Raw genomic sequence first — 17,062 nt, forward strand, 5'->3', positions numbered from 1 at the left:
CCTAGTTCTAGGGTGTATTCTTCTACCAATTCAAGTGCTTTTAATCTTTCATTAAATTGTAAAATAAAAAGCTTTATTCTCCATAAAAGCAAAATCAAGCATCAACATGCAGATGGGGGTGGGGGCAGTCTGTAAGATTCAGAATTATTTCCTTTAAAAATAGATCTACTGATTGTTTCCCCTTTTTCTTTTCCACTTCCTAACCTCCTCCTAATGGGAGTTTAGCCCAAAGATCTTCTACGTTATCCCTTGCTTTATTGCCAAGCAAACATTTCCTATTTCTTTCTTGCCTAGGGAAGGGAACAGAAAGGGTAGATATCAGCGAATCAATAATTATTGGCTTTTTAACAAACATGGCCAATGTCTAACTTCCATTCCTTATTACCATTTAATTCTTATGCCATTTCATTTACCTGATATATTAAAAATAAATAAAAAAACAAAACATTGACTCTCTACTATATATATAATGTGTATGTATGAATATGTGTGAACGTATAATATCTATATCTAGTCCTAGTGCCTCTGTGCATGTGTATGTTGGGGATATTAACTTTGAATGGGAGCAGAGCCTTTGGATTCCCCTAAATATTTCTCTGATCCAGGAATTGCTCAGGTTTTGATTGCTTGAAACCTAGTCTTCAGATCTGCTGGAGGTGGCAACTTGATGTCACTTCTTATCTTCCAGCTGTCACCCCAATATCGGATATTCTCCTTGTCTGACTAGGGAGTTCCTTTCATCAGACAATTTCCCTTTCCTTCACTAGTCCTTAACATGACAGGTTTTGAAGCTTAAGTAATCTCAAGTATTTTGGTCCCCTTTAAATTCTTTAAAGTTTTGGGGGACCCACTTCCAAAATTATAAATATTTAATATTGATAATATTAGAAATTAAAAATTTTTAGAATTATTATTAAAATAGTTTTGATCTCCTGGACTCCTTGAAAGTATCTTGGGACCATACTTTAAGAACCATTAATTTCCTCATAGAAACAGAATGTCCAAAGAAAAGTAGAGGGATGAACAGCTGGGCCCAGAATTTGAATCAAGAGTCTTTGATCATAAATCCATTTCCTTTTCTACCATGTTGAAGGAGCCTACTAGACTCCCAAAAGTAAAGATCTCCTTTGGAAGTGAGTAGAAAACCATTTCTCCAGGGCATTGGCCCTAAGCTAAAGAAGTCTTATGCAATTTTTTCCTGGATGTCACTATTCATGAATTATTAACAATTACTTTCTTATCTGGAATCTTTAAGTAACCTAGTTGTGCAAGTATAAACTTCTCTAGTAGTATTACCACCCACCTAGTTCTGACAATCCCAAACCAACTTTTCTTTTAGCATTCTCACCCATTCCAGTTACATCTAGCCATTTGCCTTTTCTAAGTCTTTTGTAAAACAGCAAAAAGCATTTGTCAAAGTTTTTTTTTTTTAATCCCTTCAACAGGCATTTGTTATTTGCTACATTTTTTTGTTATTTGCTACATTCTCTCTCCCCTCCCCCCCCCCCCCCCCCCCCGGGTTAAGTGACTTGCCCAGGGTCACACAGCTAGGAAGTGTTAAGTGTCTGAGAGCAGATTTGAACTGGGGTCCTCCTGAATTCAGGGCTGGTGCTCTATCCACTGCACCACCTAGCTGCCCCTACTTGCTACATTTAAAGCATTGCTCTTTGTTTATACCAAAGCTTCTTAAACTCTGGATCTCAACTGCATATGAGGTTCTGTCAATGAATGTGAGGGTCATGAAAAATTTGGCAACAGTAAAAGGTTTCTGAATGCAATGACCAAAAATTCATTCAAAACCGAGGTGTTTCTGGTAGCACTTGCCCATGTTGCATCCCTCAACTTCCTTGCAGTCTAGGTTTTGAGTACAGGACATGAGCACTTTGCATTGCACATGAACAGACCTTGCCAGAAATACCTCAGCTCAGATTCCAGAAGCGGTTACATAAAAATTCTAGGGCAAAAAGGCATTGTTTGTGGAAAGAATGTTTAAGAAATCCTAGTTTATACCATGTCTAGGAGAACGTGAGAGGCAATGTGGTAATGTGGATGGAGTATCCAATGTCCTGAGCATCCAAGAAATCCTAGGTTCACCTCCTGCCTGACACAGACTGACTTTATGTGTCATCCTGGACCTTAACAAAACCTCTCATTACTGAGAGGTTTGCTAAATTTCTAAGGGTGTGAATTGCAGAGTAGCTGCTATTGATCTGTTGTAGAAAAGAAAGTTTTCCTTGTAGAGTCCCTTTCGCCAATTAAATCAAAGGTTCAGAACCCTGTCCCCTGGTACTTTTCCTTCACCCAAATCTTACTGAAATGAGTAGATAGACATCAACTATGCTGACATTTTCGCATTTCCAAATGCAAAGACTTTTGGTTACTTGTATCCAGAAGAAAGAGGGTTGCATTTATAAATGAGTTTATGAATTGTCTATTTAAATCTTTGTTCCTGTCCTAGAGGAAAGGGTTAAAATGGATTCCAGATCTTAAGTATTGGAAACTGCTACTAATAACAGAAAAATGTTGTTTAATCATTTCTCAATTGTGACCTCATTGGGGTTTCTGGGCAGAAATACTGAATGATTTGCCATTTCCTTCTCCAGTTTATTTTACAGATGAGAAACTAAGGGAAATAGGGTTAAGTGACTTTCCTGAAGATCCTCCTGACTCCATGACCAGCACTCTATCCATTGTGCCACCAAGCTGCATCTAGAAAATAGAAAAAAAGGAAAAAACAGAAAATAGGAAAGACATAACACTTATGATAGAATCTTTCCCCCTTCCCTTTCTTCTGAATCTTTACAATGTATTTTGAATATAATAGTATAATTTTTAATTAATTACCTAACTAATTTTTTTAAACAAAGGAATATGGAAGAAATAGAAAGCCTACTTCCTTCCCAGGTAAAAAACAAAAACCTTTCTTAAATCCTTTTCTGATATATTTACTTATATCTTTCCATCTAGGTCTGGAACATTGCTGCAAACAAACTCACATTTTTGAATTCCTATAAAATGAAAATGTCTGTCATCTTGGGGATCATCCAGATGGTTTTTGGGGTTATTCTTAGCCTTTTCAATCACATGTAAGTTCTATATTTCAACTATGTGTTTATTAGAATCAATAATTTGACCAATCAACATTTTACCCATTTAATTATTATCTCTAGGTCTCATTGTGAAAGAAAGCTTGGCAGTAGTTAATAAAATATGTTTCTTGACTGGTCTAGCAATAGGGATATTAGTTTAATATTAGCTGATCATAAAAGTAACTAATTATCTTAAATATTGGTTTAAATTTGTTCTTCTTGACCTTGTCATAGGTGATGACTGTCTAAGCAGCAGGTGAACTATATGGGTGCTCAGGAGACCATAATAGGCTATGGTTTTTGGGATTTGGGGAGATTGGTGCTGGTATTTACATAAGGCAATCCTAAGAAAATTTCCAAGGCTTTATACCTAAACACAACTGGCATAAGATTTTCCATTGCTTTTCTCAGGCTTCTCAGATGGAAAATTCCATGGAGCTCCAATTTGATGGCTTCTGACTAGCCTTGATGATATCTGTTCTGTTAATTCTGAATTCCTAGTCTATAGAATCTAAAGAATACAATATACAAAGCCACTTTTGAGATTGTCAACCTTCTAAAAGCAGAGATTCTTAACAATGAACCTGAATTTTTAAATATTTTGATGACTGCATGGTTTCCTTTGTATTTGTACAAATTTTATTTTATGTATTTGAAAAACATTATTCTGAGAATTCATCAGACTAGCCAAAGAGTCAATTACACACAAAAGATTAAAAATCCTTTCTCTAAAGCAAGTGACCAAGCTATAGCATAGAAATTGGCAGTGAGATAGCTGATGCTTCTCTCATTGACTTTCTCTACCCCACTTTATCTCATCCCACTATCTGTTTTTTTTTCCCTTTCCTTCTCTTATTTTTCCTTTCCTTTCTTTGTTCATTTCTTTTAAGTCTTTAAATGATTTTCAATCCCCTGGTGAACCTTAGAATGAATGATTTTGCTAAGCAGTAGAATGGTTATCATGGAGATTTGCCATAATTTGAAATATGAAGTCTGGAAAATGAATTGAATATCAAATCTCTGCTGAGATACTTTATTAGCTAAGGAAGTGCTTATAATTTCATCTAAGCAGGTCATCCAGGATCCCTACAGAGAAGATATTCTTCTGGTTGTTTATTTTAAATTTCTTTTCCACCCTACTCTTTTTTTTTTTTTTAAACAGATATTTCAAGAAAACTATAAATATTGTTCTACAATTCATTCCCGAGATGATCTTTATCCTTTGTCTATTTGGCTACCTCGTTTTTATGATCATTTTTAAATGGTGCCAGTATGATGTCTACACATCCCGGAGTGCCCCAAGTATTCTCATCCATTTCATCAACATGTTCCTGTTCAATTATGATGATCCAACCAATAAGCCCTTGTATGCCCATCAGGTATTCATTTTTGTCTTGATGCATTTGAAAGAAAATTTAAATTGTAATTATGAATAAATGTTCCTTGGTTTAAATGACTATACTACTGAAAAGCTGACATGAATTGAATTTATATAAATTAAGATGATAGCAAAATCATAGGAGTAGAACTAAAAGAGGTCTCAGAGACCAGTCTAGTCCAAATTCTTCATTTTCCAGTTGAGGAATCTCTTGCTTAGTGAGGTTAATTTATTGGTTTGATATCACACAAGTAGTTAGTATCAGAAATGGGATTTTAATCCTGCTCCTCAGACTCTCAGAATCCAGTGTTTTATTCCAAAAATAAAGAAGTCTCAGAAATGAGACTGAATTGAGTTCAACTTCCATTTTCTCTTGTTTCTATATTCATTCCAGCAATCCATTTCCTAGATAATTAGGTAGAAATGATGATAGATGTTATAGGAAGCATATATATATATATATATATGTTACCTTGAACAAATCCCTTTAAATTAATTAATTTAATTACTTCCTCACCTACAAATTGAGGCTGATGAGCTCTAATTGTTCTTCAGTGGATAGTCTCCCAGTGCTTACACCTCAAATTTTTTAATTCAGTAAGCATTTCTTAAGCCCATCCTTATGTGTGAGGCATTGTGCCAGTCGAAGTACAAAAAATAGTTCAAAAATAAAACTATAAGACTGACTACCTTCACAGTTTACTGGACAATAACATGTATGCTTGAGTAAGTATGGTACAGGTAATTTCCAGAGAGAGAAGGCTAGCAATGGGAGGGATCAGGAAAGACTTTGCATAAGAGGCATCTATCTCAGCATCTCTATCAAATAGCCAACAATCTATTTTTTAAAATTTATATATATGAATCTGGAAGAGATAAATACTTAATTATTTTTGCATTTTGGACACTTTAGTAGAGATTTAGCTTTGTATCCTGTTCTGTGTATCCTTGAACAAAGCACTTTATCTCTGGGCACTAATTGTTTCTTCTATAAAATGAAAGTTTAAGTTCAGAAGTGTAAAATTCATCACCTATGAGACTTAATGTGTTAGCAAGAAGCATGGTTGAAATGTAATTAGAAAATGATTAACAAAATAAAGAAAAATACAACACAACATAGATAATGATTATCTAGAGTTTCTAAGTGATCTAGAATTTGTTCTAAGAATTTTTATGAGAACCTGTTTTATATAATGGTTGACTTTCTTCACCTGCTTAAATGATTTTCTGTAGTGGATCTTTAAAACCTTTCCTTTTCATGACATTTTTTTTTCTCCCACAGGATACAGATCTTTCTAAATAACATTCATAACAAGTACTAATAAATAAATCAAATATGGAATAAACTTCCAAATAAAACACCCCCATTTAAACTATTTACATTTTTAATTAAATACTTCAATATTTCATTTGATGAATGATCTTACTGGGAATTCTCTGTCCAGTGATTGTGTCCTCAAGCCACCTATGTCTCTCATCCTGTGTGATTCTTATTTTCATTCTTAAATGTATCTTTCACAAGCCTTTCTGGAGTAGCTTTTAATGTTTCATGACCATTGTGTGTGCTGTATCAATGCAATAGCACTTAGGCTGGATATCCCTCTGTTACCCATTGATCTTGCCACAAAACTGCCCACCTTCTTTTTTGATCATAAATCTCTTGACTACTTTTCCTCATTCGAATTTTTGCTAACAAGTCATCTCTGATAACTTGTTTTCTTCTGCTCATGTGCTGAGTCTATATTACCCTTTGGGTCACTGACAATTTTTATTTTTTGGAGATTCAGGTTAAACATATAAGTGGGTCAACAAAGGTTTAGATAATTCATTATAGATTTCTCATGCACTGATTAAAAAAAAAAGTCCCATAGGCACCTCAACTGGCAGCTAGATTGTATCAGACAGGCAACATTGCTGTTAAAATTGGGTTTCTTAAAGATTTTAAAGAGATGAGAAAGAAGGCAATTATTGATGTACTTTCAATTTCTTTTCTTTTTCTTTCTTTTTTTTTTTTGTAGTAACAGTATCAGTATTTTTTCTTTTTTCTTTTTTTCTTTTTTTTTAAAATTTACCAGCCATTTGGTCTTGTACTCTGAAAAGTTAAAAACCAATTTATCCAATTTTTCAAAATTATGCTTCCTCAAGCACATTTTCTTCTATTTGTATGTTTTCTGGTATAGAAATTCTTTTTAAAGTACATTTCCATGTTCTCATTAGTACTTTGGGTTCTAAAGGGGACTTACAATGTGATAGCACCACTTATTGGTAATGAGAATTAGTCACTAACTAATCTGTCTCATTTTCTCCCTGTGTGTTGTATTTCTTCTACTGTTAAGCTATCAATGCCTTGTTTTGATTTCCTGACATATTTTCTATAGGTTCGTTTCCCCTTCATTGCTTTTCATCATTCTGAGAAGTAATAATGCTTGTAATCTTTCTCTTTTCTTCCTTGTAGTGTTTCACAAATGAGTTTGTAATTAAAAAAAAAAAGGCTTTTCTTACCTCTTTACTTGTATGTTGGTCAGGGGACCTCCTATGCCTTTTTGGTGTGCTTGTAGAATCTGCTTCATATTAATGAAACTGAAATTCAGCAAACATTTTTGAAGCCCCTATAATTTGAAAAGCACCATGCTAGATTCTTCAGGAGGAAATTTGTTCTTGAGAGATGAAACTGTTGTTGGATTTATTTCTCAGGTCATGTGTTTCATATCAAGGAGTCACAGCTCACCAACCACTCTCAAGGTTTAATAACATTAATCCAAGGTTGCCTTTACCAAACAAAAAAAAAATCCTTAAACATAGAAGACTAATCAAATACTTTGAATATATTTTCTGTTCTTTCCTCCACCTCTCCTCTATAGATATTATCTGACCTTAGATAGATAATTAAGATGAATGTTTTTTGTATAGTTCTAGTGAAATGCCCTTTATCCTTTACTTTATAAAGAGAGCCAAATAAAGTCCTTCTCACTCTAGCTTGATCTATGTTCTGTAAGTCATTCCTATAATTCATTCATACAAAAGTATTGCCATTTAGAGAAGAACCAAAATGAATGATTGAAGTACCATATATAATTGAACACTGATTCAGCAAATCCCAGGTATACATTCAAGTAATCTCTCATCTCCTTTCTTTCCAACCCCCCCCACACACACACACCTTTCTCTCTCTCTCTCTCCCTCTCTCTCTCTCTTTTTTGACCTATGTTACCGCTAAAACCAGGTCAAAGGTAAAAATTATAAGGTAAATTTCTCCCACAACTAGCAATTAAGATGATCTTTGTAAATTCCTAGGAGAGAATAATTTTGCCTTGCCTGATCCTCTAAAAGCTTGATGAGAAAAGCTGAAGAAGTTTGAGAAGTGCTAAAGTGTCAATTGTCCTGACTAAATCTTTAGAAGGCCTCTTGCTATTTTTGCCAATAGAAGGACCTTTCAAAAGAGAAATGATGTTGAATGGGGTGGGATGGGGGAAGGAAAGTGGAAATCACATTTTTGCTTTAACAAAACAAGATAAGATAAAAGTACAAAAGGGGAGGGAATGGAGAATTAAATATGGTATTTTCAAAGGATGATGGTAGATAGGGATTTTAAATTTGGACAGGTAGCTTCAAGTTCTCCTCCCTTTTGCCTTTACCTCTAAACTTTTAAAAATCTCTTCTCTCACTGAGTTGGACTTTTGAATATTGGAAGCAGGAGGAGTACCACCCACTCTAGAGATGAAGTAGAAAAAAGAGGTATCTTTGGTGCCTCTTTAGTATGAATATATAAAATAAAAGAATGATATACAATGTTGATAGCTATTGTTACATGATAAGATATAGTGGGTAATTAATAGCTGTGTAACCATAGTAGAATAACAGTATCTCCTTCTTTGGTCTTTGATAGCAAGAAGTCCAGAGTTTCCTGGTTATTTTTGCTTTGATTGCTGTGCCATGGATGCTCCTGATAAAGCCTTTTATCCTTAGAGCTAGACACCGTAAATCTCAGGTAAGAATTATTGAATGTATCTTGGAATGGGTAATCCATAAAGAAGTGGGTATGTAAGTATAAAAGGAAAATACTTGGGGATTGGTATATCCTTTGTGAGCTTCTTTCAGATTTGGTTCACATTGATAAATACTAAAGAAAGGACCATGACTGAGCTGCCAATTCAGGGACATGGTACAACCTCATCACTTGGGCTTAGTGATAGTAGTTTTCCTTTCTCTTATTCTAATTCCTGTAAGTTCCATGAGAATAAGAACTATTTCAATTGATTGAGTCTGTCATTCCACCTGAAGTTCCAATGGAGGTATTAATTAGGACAGTTTTTCTAAGTTAAACCTGTTGGTGTATAGAATCTAGAAATGATGCTAAATGATTCAAATGTATACCTATTCAGTTTTATTCATTTTGAATAATAAGGCTACATTTTGCTATATCGTTTATGTTAAGGAGTTCTTCATTATAATAAGTTACTTAGGTATCTTAAATTGTGTCACAAGATCTGTGAGAGGTAATAAGTGTAAGCAAAGCCAAATTTGTTTGATTGCCAGTCTTGAATATTATATGTAGCCTAATATTAATTTCAGACAGTATCTCCAACCATTTGTCTTTCTAGTTTTTAGCTCTTTGCATGTGTGTACTGGGGGGAAGACTCACTCCAGTGATTGAATTAAGAAAGTTAATCTTCTGAGTGAAAACAAAAAGAAATCCCATGATGTATCACCAAATCCAATAAAAATCACCTGTATTTTCTATTACAAGAATGGATGATTGAGTGGAATGTAATAGGATAACATTTTCCAGGTTACTTCAATGTTTTGAAATTCCATTTAAGTCATTTAAAAAATATTGAGTGTTTAATCAAAAAATCATATGGCAGTCAGTTTATTTTAATCCCTTCACATTCCTTTCTTATTTCCCTCTCTCTTCATTGTTCTCTTGATTCTATCTTTGCAATATCTCTCATCCCTTCTACTTCCTAATGTCACCAAACCAGCAGAGCCTTTATTACCATCTCTTTGCACCATTGCAATAGCTTTTTAATAGATCTGCCTATTATTCAATTACTATTCAATATATTCTTCACACTGCTACCAAAAGAATCTTAGGCATAGATTTATTTATTCTGCTCTTCCACACAGAACTTTTCAATGGTTTTCAATAGTCTACCAAATTTTAAATCCTTTTGATGATATTCAAGATCTCCTATGAGCTTAGTTAGCCAACTTTATTTTATAAATGTCATAATGAATATAGAGCCATGGATATTGGGGTTCGAATCTTGCCTCTGACATATACTGGTTGTATGAATAGATTATAAGTTACATATATTCTCCATTCTGTGCTGGTGAAGTGAGCTTCCTCACTTGCGAATACTGTTTTCCACTGAGGTCATAGGTCCAGTCTCTATCCTTTTCTCAATGTTTTGCTCCATGAACTCTAGCCTTCATCCATATTTCTGCCCCAACTTTTTAAATTTTATTTACTTCTCCTACTCTTTCCTCTCTCCTTTTTTCCCCTCTTCCTTATATTGATATCATTTTTATTTTACTTTGTTAAACCCAATATATCACCTCTTTGGAAATGTTGGATAAGCATTTGTTAGCTGTCCTATTTCTGATAGTAGAATACAATATTTGTATGAATTACCTCAATTGGGTAGTAGTTATGCACATGTTAGATTCTATTTATTATATAGGTAACGTAAGGGATTGGTTTAATGAAGGGAAAACCTAAATTGCCATTTTCATATTTGTTGATTTTCTGATGATTGCAGGCCCTTCTTACCAATGTTGCAGCAGACACTGGGGCAGATGGGTCCAGTCATTCTAAGAGTGCTGGCAAGGAGAATTCTTCTGGTGCCCATGGGGGGCATGATGACCATGAAGAGGAGGTATTTGGGGAATGGAAAGGGTACCTTTTCGTGTTGTATGTGATTAGACTAGAAAGGAGAATCTAATAAATATCATGAAAGTTTTCAAATCATCTTATTTATAACCTTTACAACAAAATTCCAAACATGAAAAACCACAATCATAACTAATAAAAATTTGAATTATGAGTTCTTTTAGGTAGTATCACTTTATCAATTTTAGGTACAAAAATTAACTAAGGGCTGGCAATATTGTCAAAATCTTAAACAAGCCATTTTTAACCTGGGATGTGTAAACTAAAAACATTTTTTTGATAACTATATTTCAATTTAATTAGTTTCCTTATATTCCTGTGTATTATTTGTTTTATGCATTTAAAATACTTTCACAAAATAAAACTATTATTCTGAGAAAAGTCCATGGGCTTTACCCGCCTGCCAAAAAACTCCAAAAAAGATAAAAATTATGTTCTAGGTCATTTTGGTTTATAAGAATTCTAAATCACCTTTTCATTAACACATTAACACAAACACAATTTTCTATTGATCAAGATTAAAGCAATCAAGTGCAGTTTTCCTTTATTATCACTGTTTTATACCTATTCTCTTCATCAAAATTAATTCTTTCATTTGTACTCTCAAGCTTTTTTCCTCTTTAATATCTTCAGTCTTGCTTTTTCCTTTTTGCCAGAAAACATATATAGATTTTCCCTATTTTGAAAATGTTTTTGTTTCCCTTCTCTTCCTTCAAAATACAATGGGTTAGAGCCCTTTTTCCTTAAATACCTTATCTTTATTCTCTTTATATGAATTTTGTATTTACATATTATTTTTACTTATATAACAAGTATCTGATCTTCCCATTATACTCCCCACATGGAACAAATGAAAAAACAAGCAAAAAAAAGGTAAACCCCACCCTATCCCCCCCAAAAGTCAACAACAACTCAGCTGGTGGGTGAATAAGTATATATATTATATTGCTAACATCTTTAAATGCAGCTGCATAGTTTGTTGGAGAAAAAAAAAATCTCATATTAGCCTTGTCTGAAAATATATATCTCTTTCAGCATTTTAAGTTTGTTATTTTTCTGTCAGAAGTACAATAACATGTTTTGTCTTCATTCTTTTGGACTTGTCATTTTCATTGCATTGATCTGAGTTCTGAAGTCTTTCAAAATTGTTTCTTTTGAGGCAGCTAGGTGGCGATTGGATAGAGCACCAACCCCTCAGTCAGGGAGGACCTGAGTTCAAATCGGATCTCAGACACTTAATACTTACTAGCTGGGTGACCCTGGACAAGTCTCTAACCCTAATTGCCTCAGGGGAAAAAATGTTTCTCCTGTATAATTTTTGTACAGATTATTCTCCTAGTTTTATATCAGTCCACAGAGATCTTCCCAATTTTCTCTAAAATTATCCATTTCATCATTTCTCATGGTACAATATTCTATGACTTTCATGTGCTATAATTTATTTAGCTGCTCCCAAGTTAAAAGACACCCTTTGGATTCCAATTTTTGGCTGCCACAAAAAGAGATGCCATAAATATTTTTGAACATACAGTTCCTTTTCCTCTTTCTTTAAAATTTTTGAGGGTATAGGCCTAGTTGTGGTAGCTCTAGCTGGGTGAAACTACATTTTCAAAGGTTACCAAGAACTAGTGACTGAATTCAATGGGCTTTTCCAGGTGCTCATCGTATTTAACCTGTTAATCAACCTTTCCTTGAAATTCTCCCCAAGCTTGCCTCCACTGAAATACTGTGGTTTCATAATAGCACTGGATTTACCTTCTGCTTCCTTTTTTGGGTCTCTTCTTCTGCCTCTTAACTGTAGATATTGTCCAAAGCTCATATGTTAGGCTTTTGTTCTTTCTTCTCCAAATGTTTTCCTTTCCTGCAAGTCTTATTATTATATGTCTTATAGATGATTTCCAATTCTATAGCCTAATTCTTCCCCATCCTATAGCTTATTCATTCTCATTTGGGTACTATTATTTATTTCATTCTCCAACCTAGAAGGTATTTCCCCTTTTACTCCCATTTTGAGACCATTTAAGACCTGAATAGAAACTCAAGTCCTCTACAAATACTTGCCTAATGAACTCAGGCTGACCTTATTCTCTTCCTTTTGATTGCATACATATATATCCTTATTTTAAAAAAATCATTTTACCATTTTACTTTTTCCTTCTGTAGCAATTTCATGTGCATATGTATGTTTCTTCTTTCCTAACTTAAATTATTAATGTTTCTTAGAGGACAGAAACTTTCATCTACCTACTTTGGTGTGTGTATTAATTATATGCATTTGCATTTCCATTTTCTTGAATGTCAGCATACAAACTTACGCATTTTCTCTTGGAAAAGAGTAAAGTGGTCCCAAAAATAGTTATTCTCTTGTTCATTTCAGTTCAATTTTGGAGACATCTTTGTCCACCAAGCTATCCACACCATTGAGTATTGCCTGGGTTGCATTTCCAACACAGCATCTTATCTTCGACTCTGGGCTCTCAGCCTGGCTCATTCACGTGAGTGATTATTGCCTGATCATCTCAGTCACTTCTAAATTGCTAAGTCAGGGTGGCTGCCTGAGGAAGGGTCCTGATATATCAAAGTAAAGTTTGACTTTTCTATTCCATTTGTATCCCCTCTCCAAGAAGGGAAGAGTCCTTTATAAAGTATCACATACATCTAAAGTGAAATAGCTACCTCTTTTCTAAAGCTTTAGGGGTTTGGGGATGGAGTCTGGGAAGAGTGCAGGCTTTAGGAAGACTGGGCTGTTACTATCTCTAAAACAGGAAAGGAAAAGCCTAGGACAAAACAACAAGAAAACAGAATAGTTCTTTTTTTAAAAAATTTTATTATAGCTTTTTATTTACAAGATATATGCATGGGTAATTTTTCAGCATTGACAATTGCAAAATCTTTTGTTCCAACTTTTCCCCTCCTTCCCCTCACCCCTTGCCCCAGATGGCAGGTAGACCAATACATGTTAAATATGTTAAAGTATATGTTACCTCATACAACAATTCAAAATATCATTTCATAGCCAAAACATCTGAGACAAAGTTGAAATGACTTCCCAGTGCCAACAAGATTACAATTCAGGATGCATCTTTCTTTCTTCTTCTTCTTTTTTTTTTTTTTAATTTTTAAATAGCTTTTTATTTACAACATTTATGCATGGGTAATTTTTCAGCATTGACAACTGCAAAACCTTTTGTTCCAACTTTTCCCCTCTTTCCCCTCACCCCTTCCCCCAGCCAGATGGCTGGTTGACTGATGTTAAATATGTTAAAGTATAAGTTAAATATAATACATATATACATGTCCATACAGTTATTTTGCTGTACAAAAAGAGTCGGACTTTGAAACAGTGCACAATTAGCCTGTGAAGGAAATAAAAAATGCAGGCAGACAAAAATAGAGGGATTGAGAATTCTATGTAGTGGTTTAGAGTCATCTCCCAGAATTCTTTTGCTGGGTGTAGCTGGTTCGGTTCATTACTGCTCTATTGGAACTGGTTTGGTTCATCTCATTGTTGAAAATGGCCACATCCATCAGAATTGATTATCATATAGTATTGTTGTTGAGGTATATAATGATCTTCTGGTCCTGCGCATTTCACTCAACATCAGTTCATGTAAGTCTCTCCAGGCCTTTCTGAAATCATCCTGGTGGTCCAAAATAACAAGTTTCAAAATAATTTTAGCTTTGCATTAGTAGAGGGGAAAGAGAGAGAGAGAGAAAGAAGAAAAGAAAGAGAGAAAATATAGAAAGGAAAGAAGAAAAAGTAAAGGAAAAAAGAAGGGAAAGTTTAAAAAAAGGAAAGGAAGGAAGGAAAAAAAAAGAAAAAAGGAGGAAAGAAGGTAAACTGTCATGTAAGGTCCCAAGGAGGCTTGTGCCTTGTCTATTTCATCATTACCCTTGGTACTTTGGGCTCTTGTTCTTTTCTTTCCAGGAGAACAAAGAGAAACAGAAGTCTCACAACCTAGGGTAATGGCCCAAGTGCCTTTGAATGCACCCATAACCCGATGAGCATAGGGATTGGTAAAATTACCTTGAAGATTTCAAGGCTTTTATCTAGGGACTCAGGTCAGTCTAGCTGTTTTCATCAAGGCATATATTTTCCTATATAGATGAAGGGCAGTAACCCAACTAGGTGGCCTCTTGTGTTTATCAGGAGAGACATTACTTAGTTAAGCTTGTACCCCTCTTGTCTTGCAGAATTGTCAGAAGTGCTCTGGACTATGGTGATGAACATTGGCCTCCGCCAGAAAAGTTGGGGAGGTCTCATTGGGGTCTTCATCATTTTTGCCTTCTTTGCTATTCTGACTGTAGCCATCCTTCTGGTTATGGAGGGTCTCTCAGCCTTCTTACATGCACTTCGACTTCACTGGTAGGTGTTGCTCATACCTTCAAATCTCTTATGATAATATGTTAACTTCTGTATCTATAATTTCCGTTGGCCCAATTAGGTAGCAGGGTGGATAGAGCTCTGGATTTGGAGTCAGGAAGACCTGAGTTCAAATCTGATCTCAAACATTAGCTCTGGGCAACTTATTTAACTTCTATCGGCCTCAGTTTCCTCATTTGTAAATTGGGGATAAGTAGCCCCAGAGACAACTCTCTTTTGAGTATCTAGTAATAATAATAATAATAATAACAACAACAACAAATAAATAATACTATAGATTCCTTGCAAGGGTAAGTTCACAACTTATTCCTAGGTGGGAAGGGGAGAAGAAGGGAGCATAAAGAGCATAGTGCTCAGTGGGGAACAAAATGTTTCAATCAGGGAATCATAGAAGAGGAGACTGTCATGATAGTTTAAGGTTTGCAAAACACTTTACATGAATGATCTCATTTTATCCTCATAATAATCCTGTGAAGTAGATGCCCATTTTACAGATGGGCAAACCTAGAGGTTAAGGTGACTTGTCCAAGATCTCACAAGCCACTGAGTGTCTAAGATAGGATTTGAACACAAGTATTCCTAATTTTGAATCCAGCACTTGAGTTAGCCACCTTATCCCATTAAATGAGGACAAATCTGTTAGTCTCTTAAGATTTGTGCTGTGTGACTCTAGGATACCTCATTTGAGGGCTGATCCCCATTCAAATTTTGGTCGTTATTTCTATTTTATGAGTATAACTATGGCAATTCCTGAATAATCACTTCTCCTCTAAAGAGGGAATTATGTATACATCTCTCAGAAATTAGCAATCTTCTCAGCTAACAGTCCCTCTCCCACTTCCACTACCTTCTGATTACCTCAACAATATTTCTGTGAGAGCCATTTTTTGAATATGTTTTGTTTTTTTCAATAAATTTTCTCATAAAGTATTTTACTTATGGAAACAACCACAAGAAGGGAGTAAGAGAAAGGAAGGAGGGAGGAGAGATTTTGAAAAGCTAGAGGAGATTGGGAGGGGCCTGGTATGAAGGAGATCTAGAATAGTAGAAAGGCTAGACAGAAAGTCAACATTATTCAAGTAATTACTGTGGACAGTGTTTTTGGCTATCAGTTGTCCACATCTAGTACATTTTTAAGACCACGTGCTCAACTTTTACAAATGTTCTTAACTGTCTTAAAGCTTCTAACTTTTAGCCAACATGTGACTAACTTGCCTTTTCTAATCTCTGACACTAGGGTTGAGTTCCAGAACAAATTCTACACTGGATGCGGCTACAAGTTTACTCCCTTCTCTTTTAAAGTGATCCTGGACGGCACTGCAGAGGAATAGACCTAAGTAGCTCCCCAACTTCCTGGATCAAGTCTCTCTTTCAATTAAACAGTCTTTTAAAAAATCAGTCCTAAGCAGGCAGCTCAAAGGAGTCATTGTTCTGGATTTACCTGACACATAAAACTTTGTTTTATTTGGTTCTAAGCCTTGAGGTCTATTTGGATTTAGCCATACCCTAGACAAAAGATTTCTGCTCTTATAGGCCAAAGAGAGAGTGAGAGAGAGAAAGGTCTTTGGACTAAACTGAGGTCCTAAATAGTGAATCAGGTAAACAGGATGCTTAAGAAACAAAGAAAGAGAAGCTTATTAATGGAATATTTAGAGCAGAAATGGGGCATTAGAGATCATTAAAATTGACATTGCCCTCTTCCCATTTTACAGATGTAGAAACTAGGAGAAGCAAAGGAAAATTGGCGAAGCTGGTGGCAGAGCCAGGACAATGAAGCTATATATACTGAGTATCTGGCTGGGATTTAGTCTATTCTACCACACTATCTTTCACTATCTGTCAAGAAAGTACTTTTTATGATTTTCTGTTTATGTGTATTAAATTTTATGTTAAAGATAATAAATGTTAATTGAGTTACTCACTATTCAAAAACTTTTTTTTTCTTCCAAAACCCCCAAAGTTGTATTGACTTCATAGCCAACTTGCAGGATACAGAGGGGTCCCTGGCTAATCCCATAAAGGGATTATGTTTATCTAATAGCCTTCCCAAACTTTTTCCTCTTCACTTATCTAGGGTTTAACATTACAAGATTAGTGGTTTTCTCACGAATTTTTACTCCAGAGATGAGGAAGAAGGGATAAGGTTCTCTTTTTTAGTGGGCTGGTCGATCTCTTTCTCTGTGTGTCTCTGGACTGCTAAATCCTTTGGAATGAAGTGTGACTACATGAAATCATCAGTTGCTTTGTTTTGCTGTTTTGTTGGAGTAACTGGAGATGGTTGCCAATTTGATACAGGCTTCAAGATTTGGAAAATGGGA

General features: G+C 35.0%; 1 protein-coding gene across 2 annotated transcripts in view; it reads left to right on the forward strand.

The window, feature by feature from the left end:
* The window catches only part of ATP6V0A4 (ATPase H+ transporting V0 subunit a4), a 65,956-nt gene extending 49,290 nt beyond the window's left edge, over positions 1 to 16,666 (forward strand). For both annotated transcript variants that reach the window (XM_074267805.1, XM_074267804.1), the window contains exons 15-21: positions 2,968 to 3,086; positions 4,252 to 4,468; positions 8,354 to 8,455; positions 10,230 to 10,346; positions 12,738 to 12,855; positions 14,555 to 14,726; positions 15,982 to 16,666. In XM_074267805.1, coding sequence (XP_074123906.1) covers positions 2,968 to 3,086; positions 4,252 to 4,468; positions 8,354 to 8,455; positions 10,230 to 10,346; positions 12,738 to 12,855; positions 14,555 to 14,726; positions 15,982 to 16,075 — 939 coding nt within the window. In that variant the 3' untranslated portion in view covers positions 16,076 to 16,666. The remainder of the gene's footprint in view (positions 1 to 2,967; positions 3,087 to 4,251; positions 4,469 to 8,353; positions 8,456 to 10,229; positions 10,347 to 12,737; positions 12,856 to 14,554; positions 14,727 to 15,981) is intronic.
* The last annotated feature ends 396 nt before the right edge of the window (positions 16,667 to 17,062 follow it).

Source organism: Sminthopsis crassicaudata, chromosome 5, assembly GCF_048593235.1.
Source record: "Sminthopsis crassicaudata isolate SCR6 chromosome 5, ASM4859323v1, whole genome shotgun sequence".
Taxonomy (NCBI): Eukaryota; Metazoa; Chordata; class Mammalia; order Dasyuromorphia; family Dasyuridae; genus Sminthopsis; species Sminthopsis crassicaudata.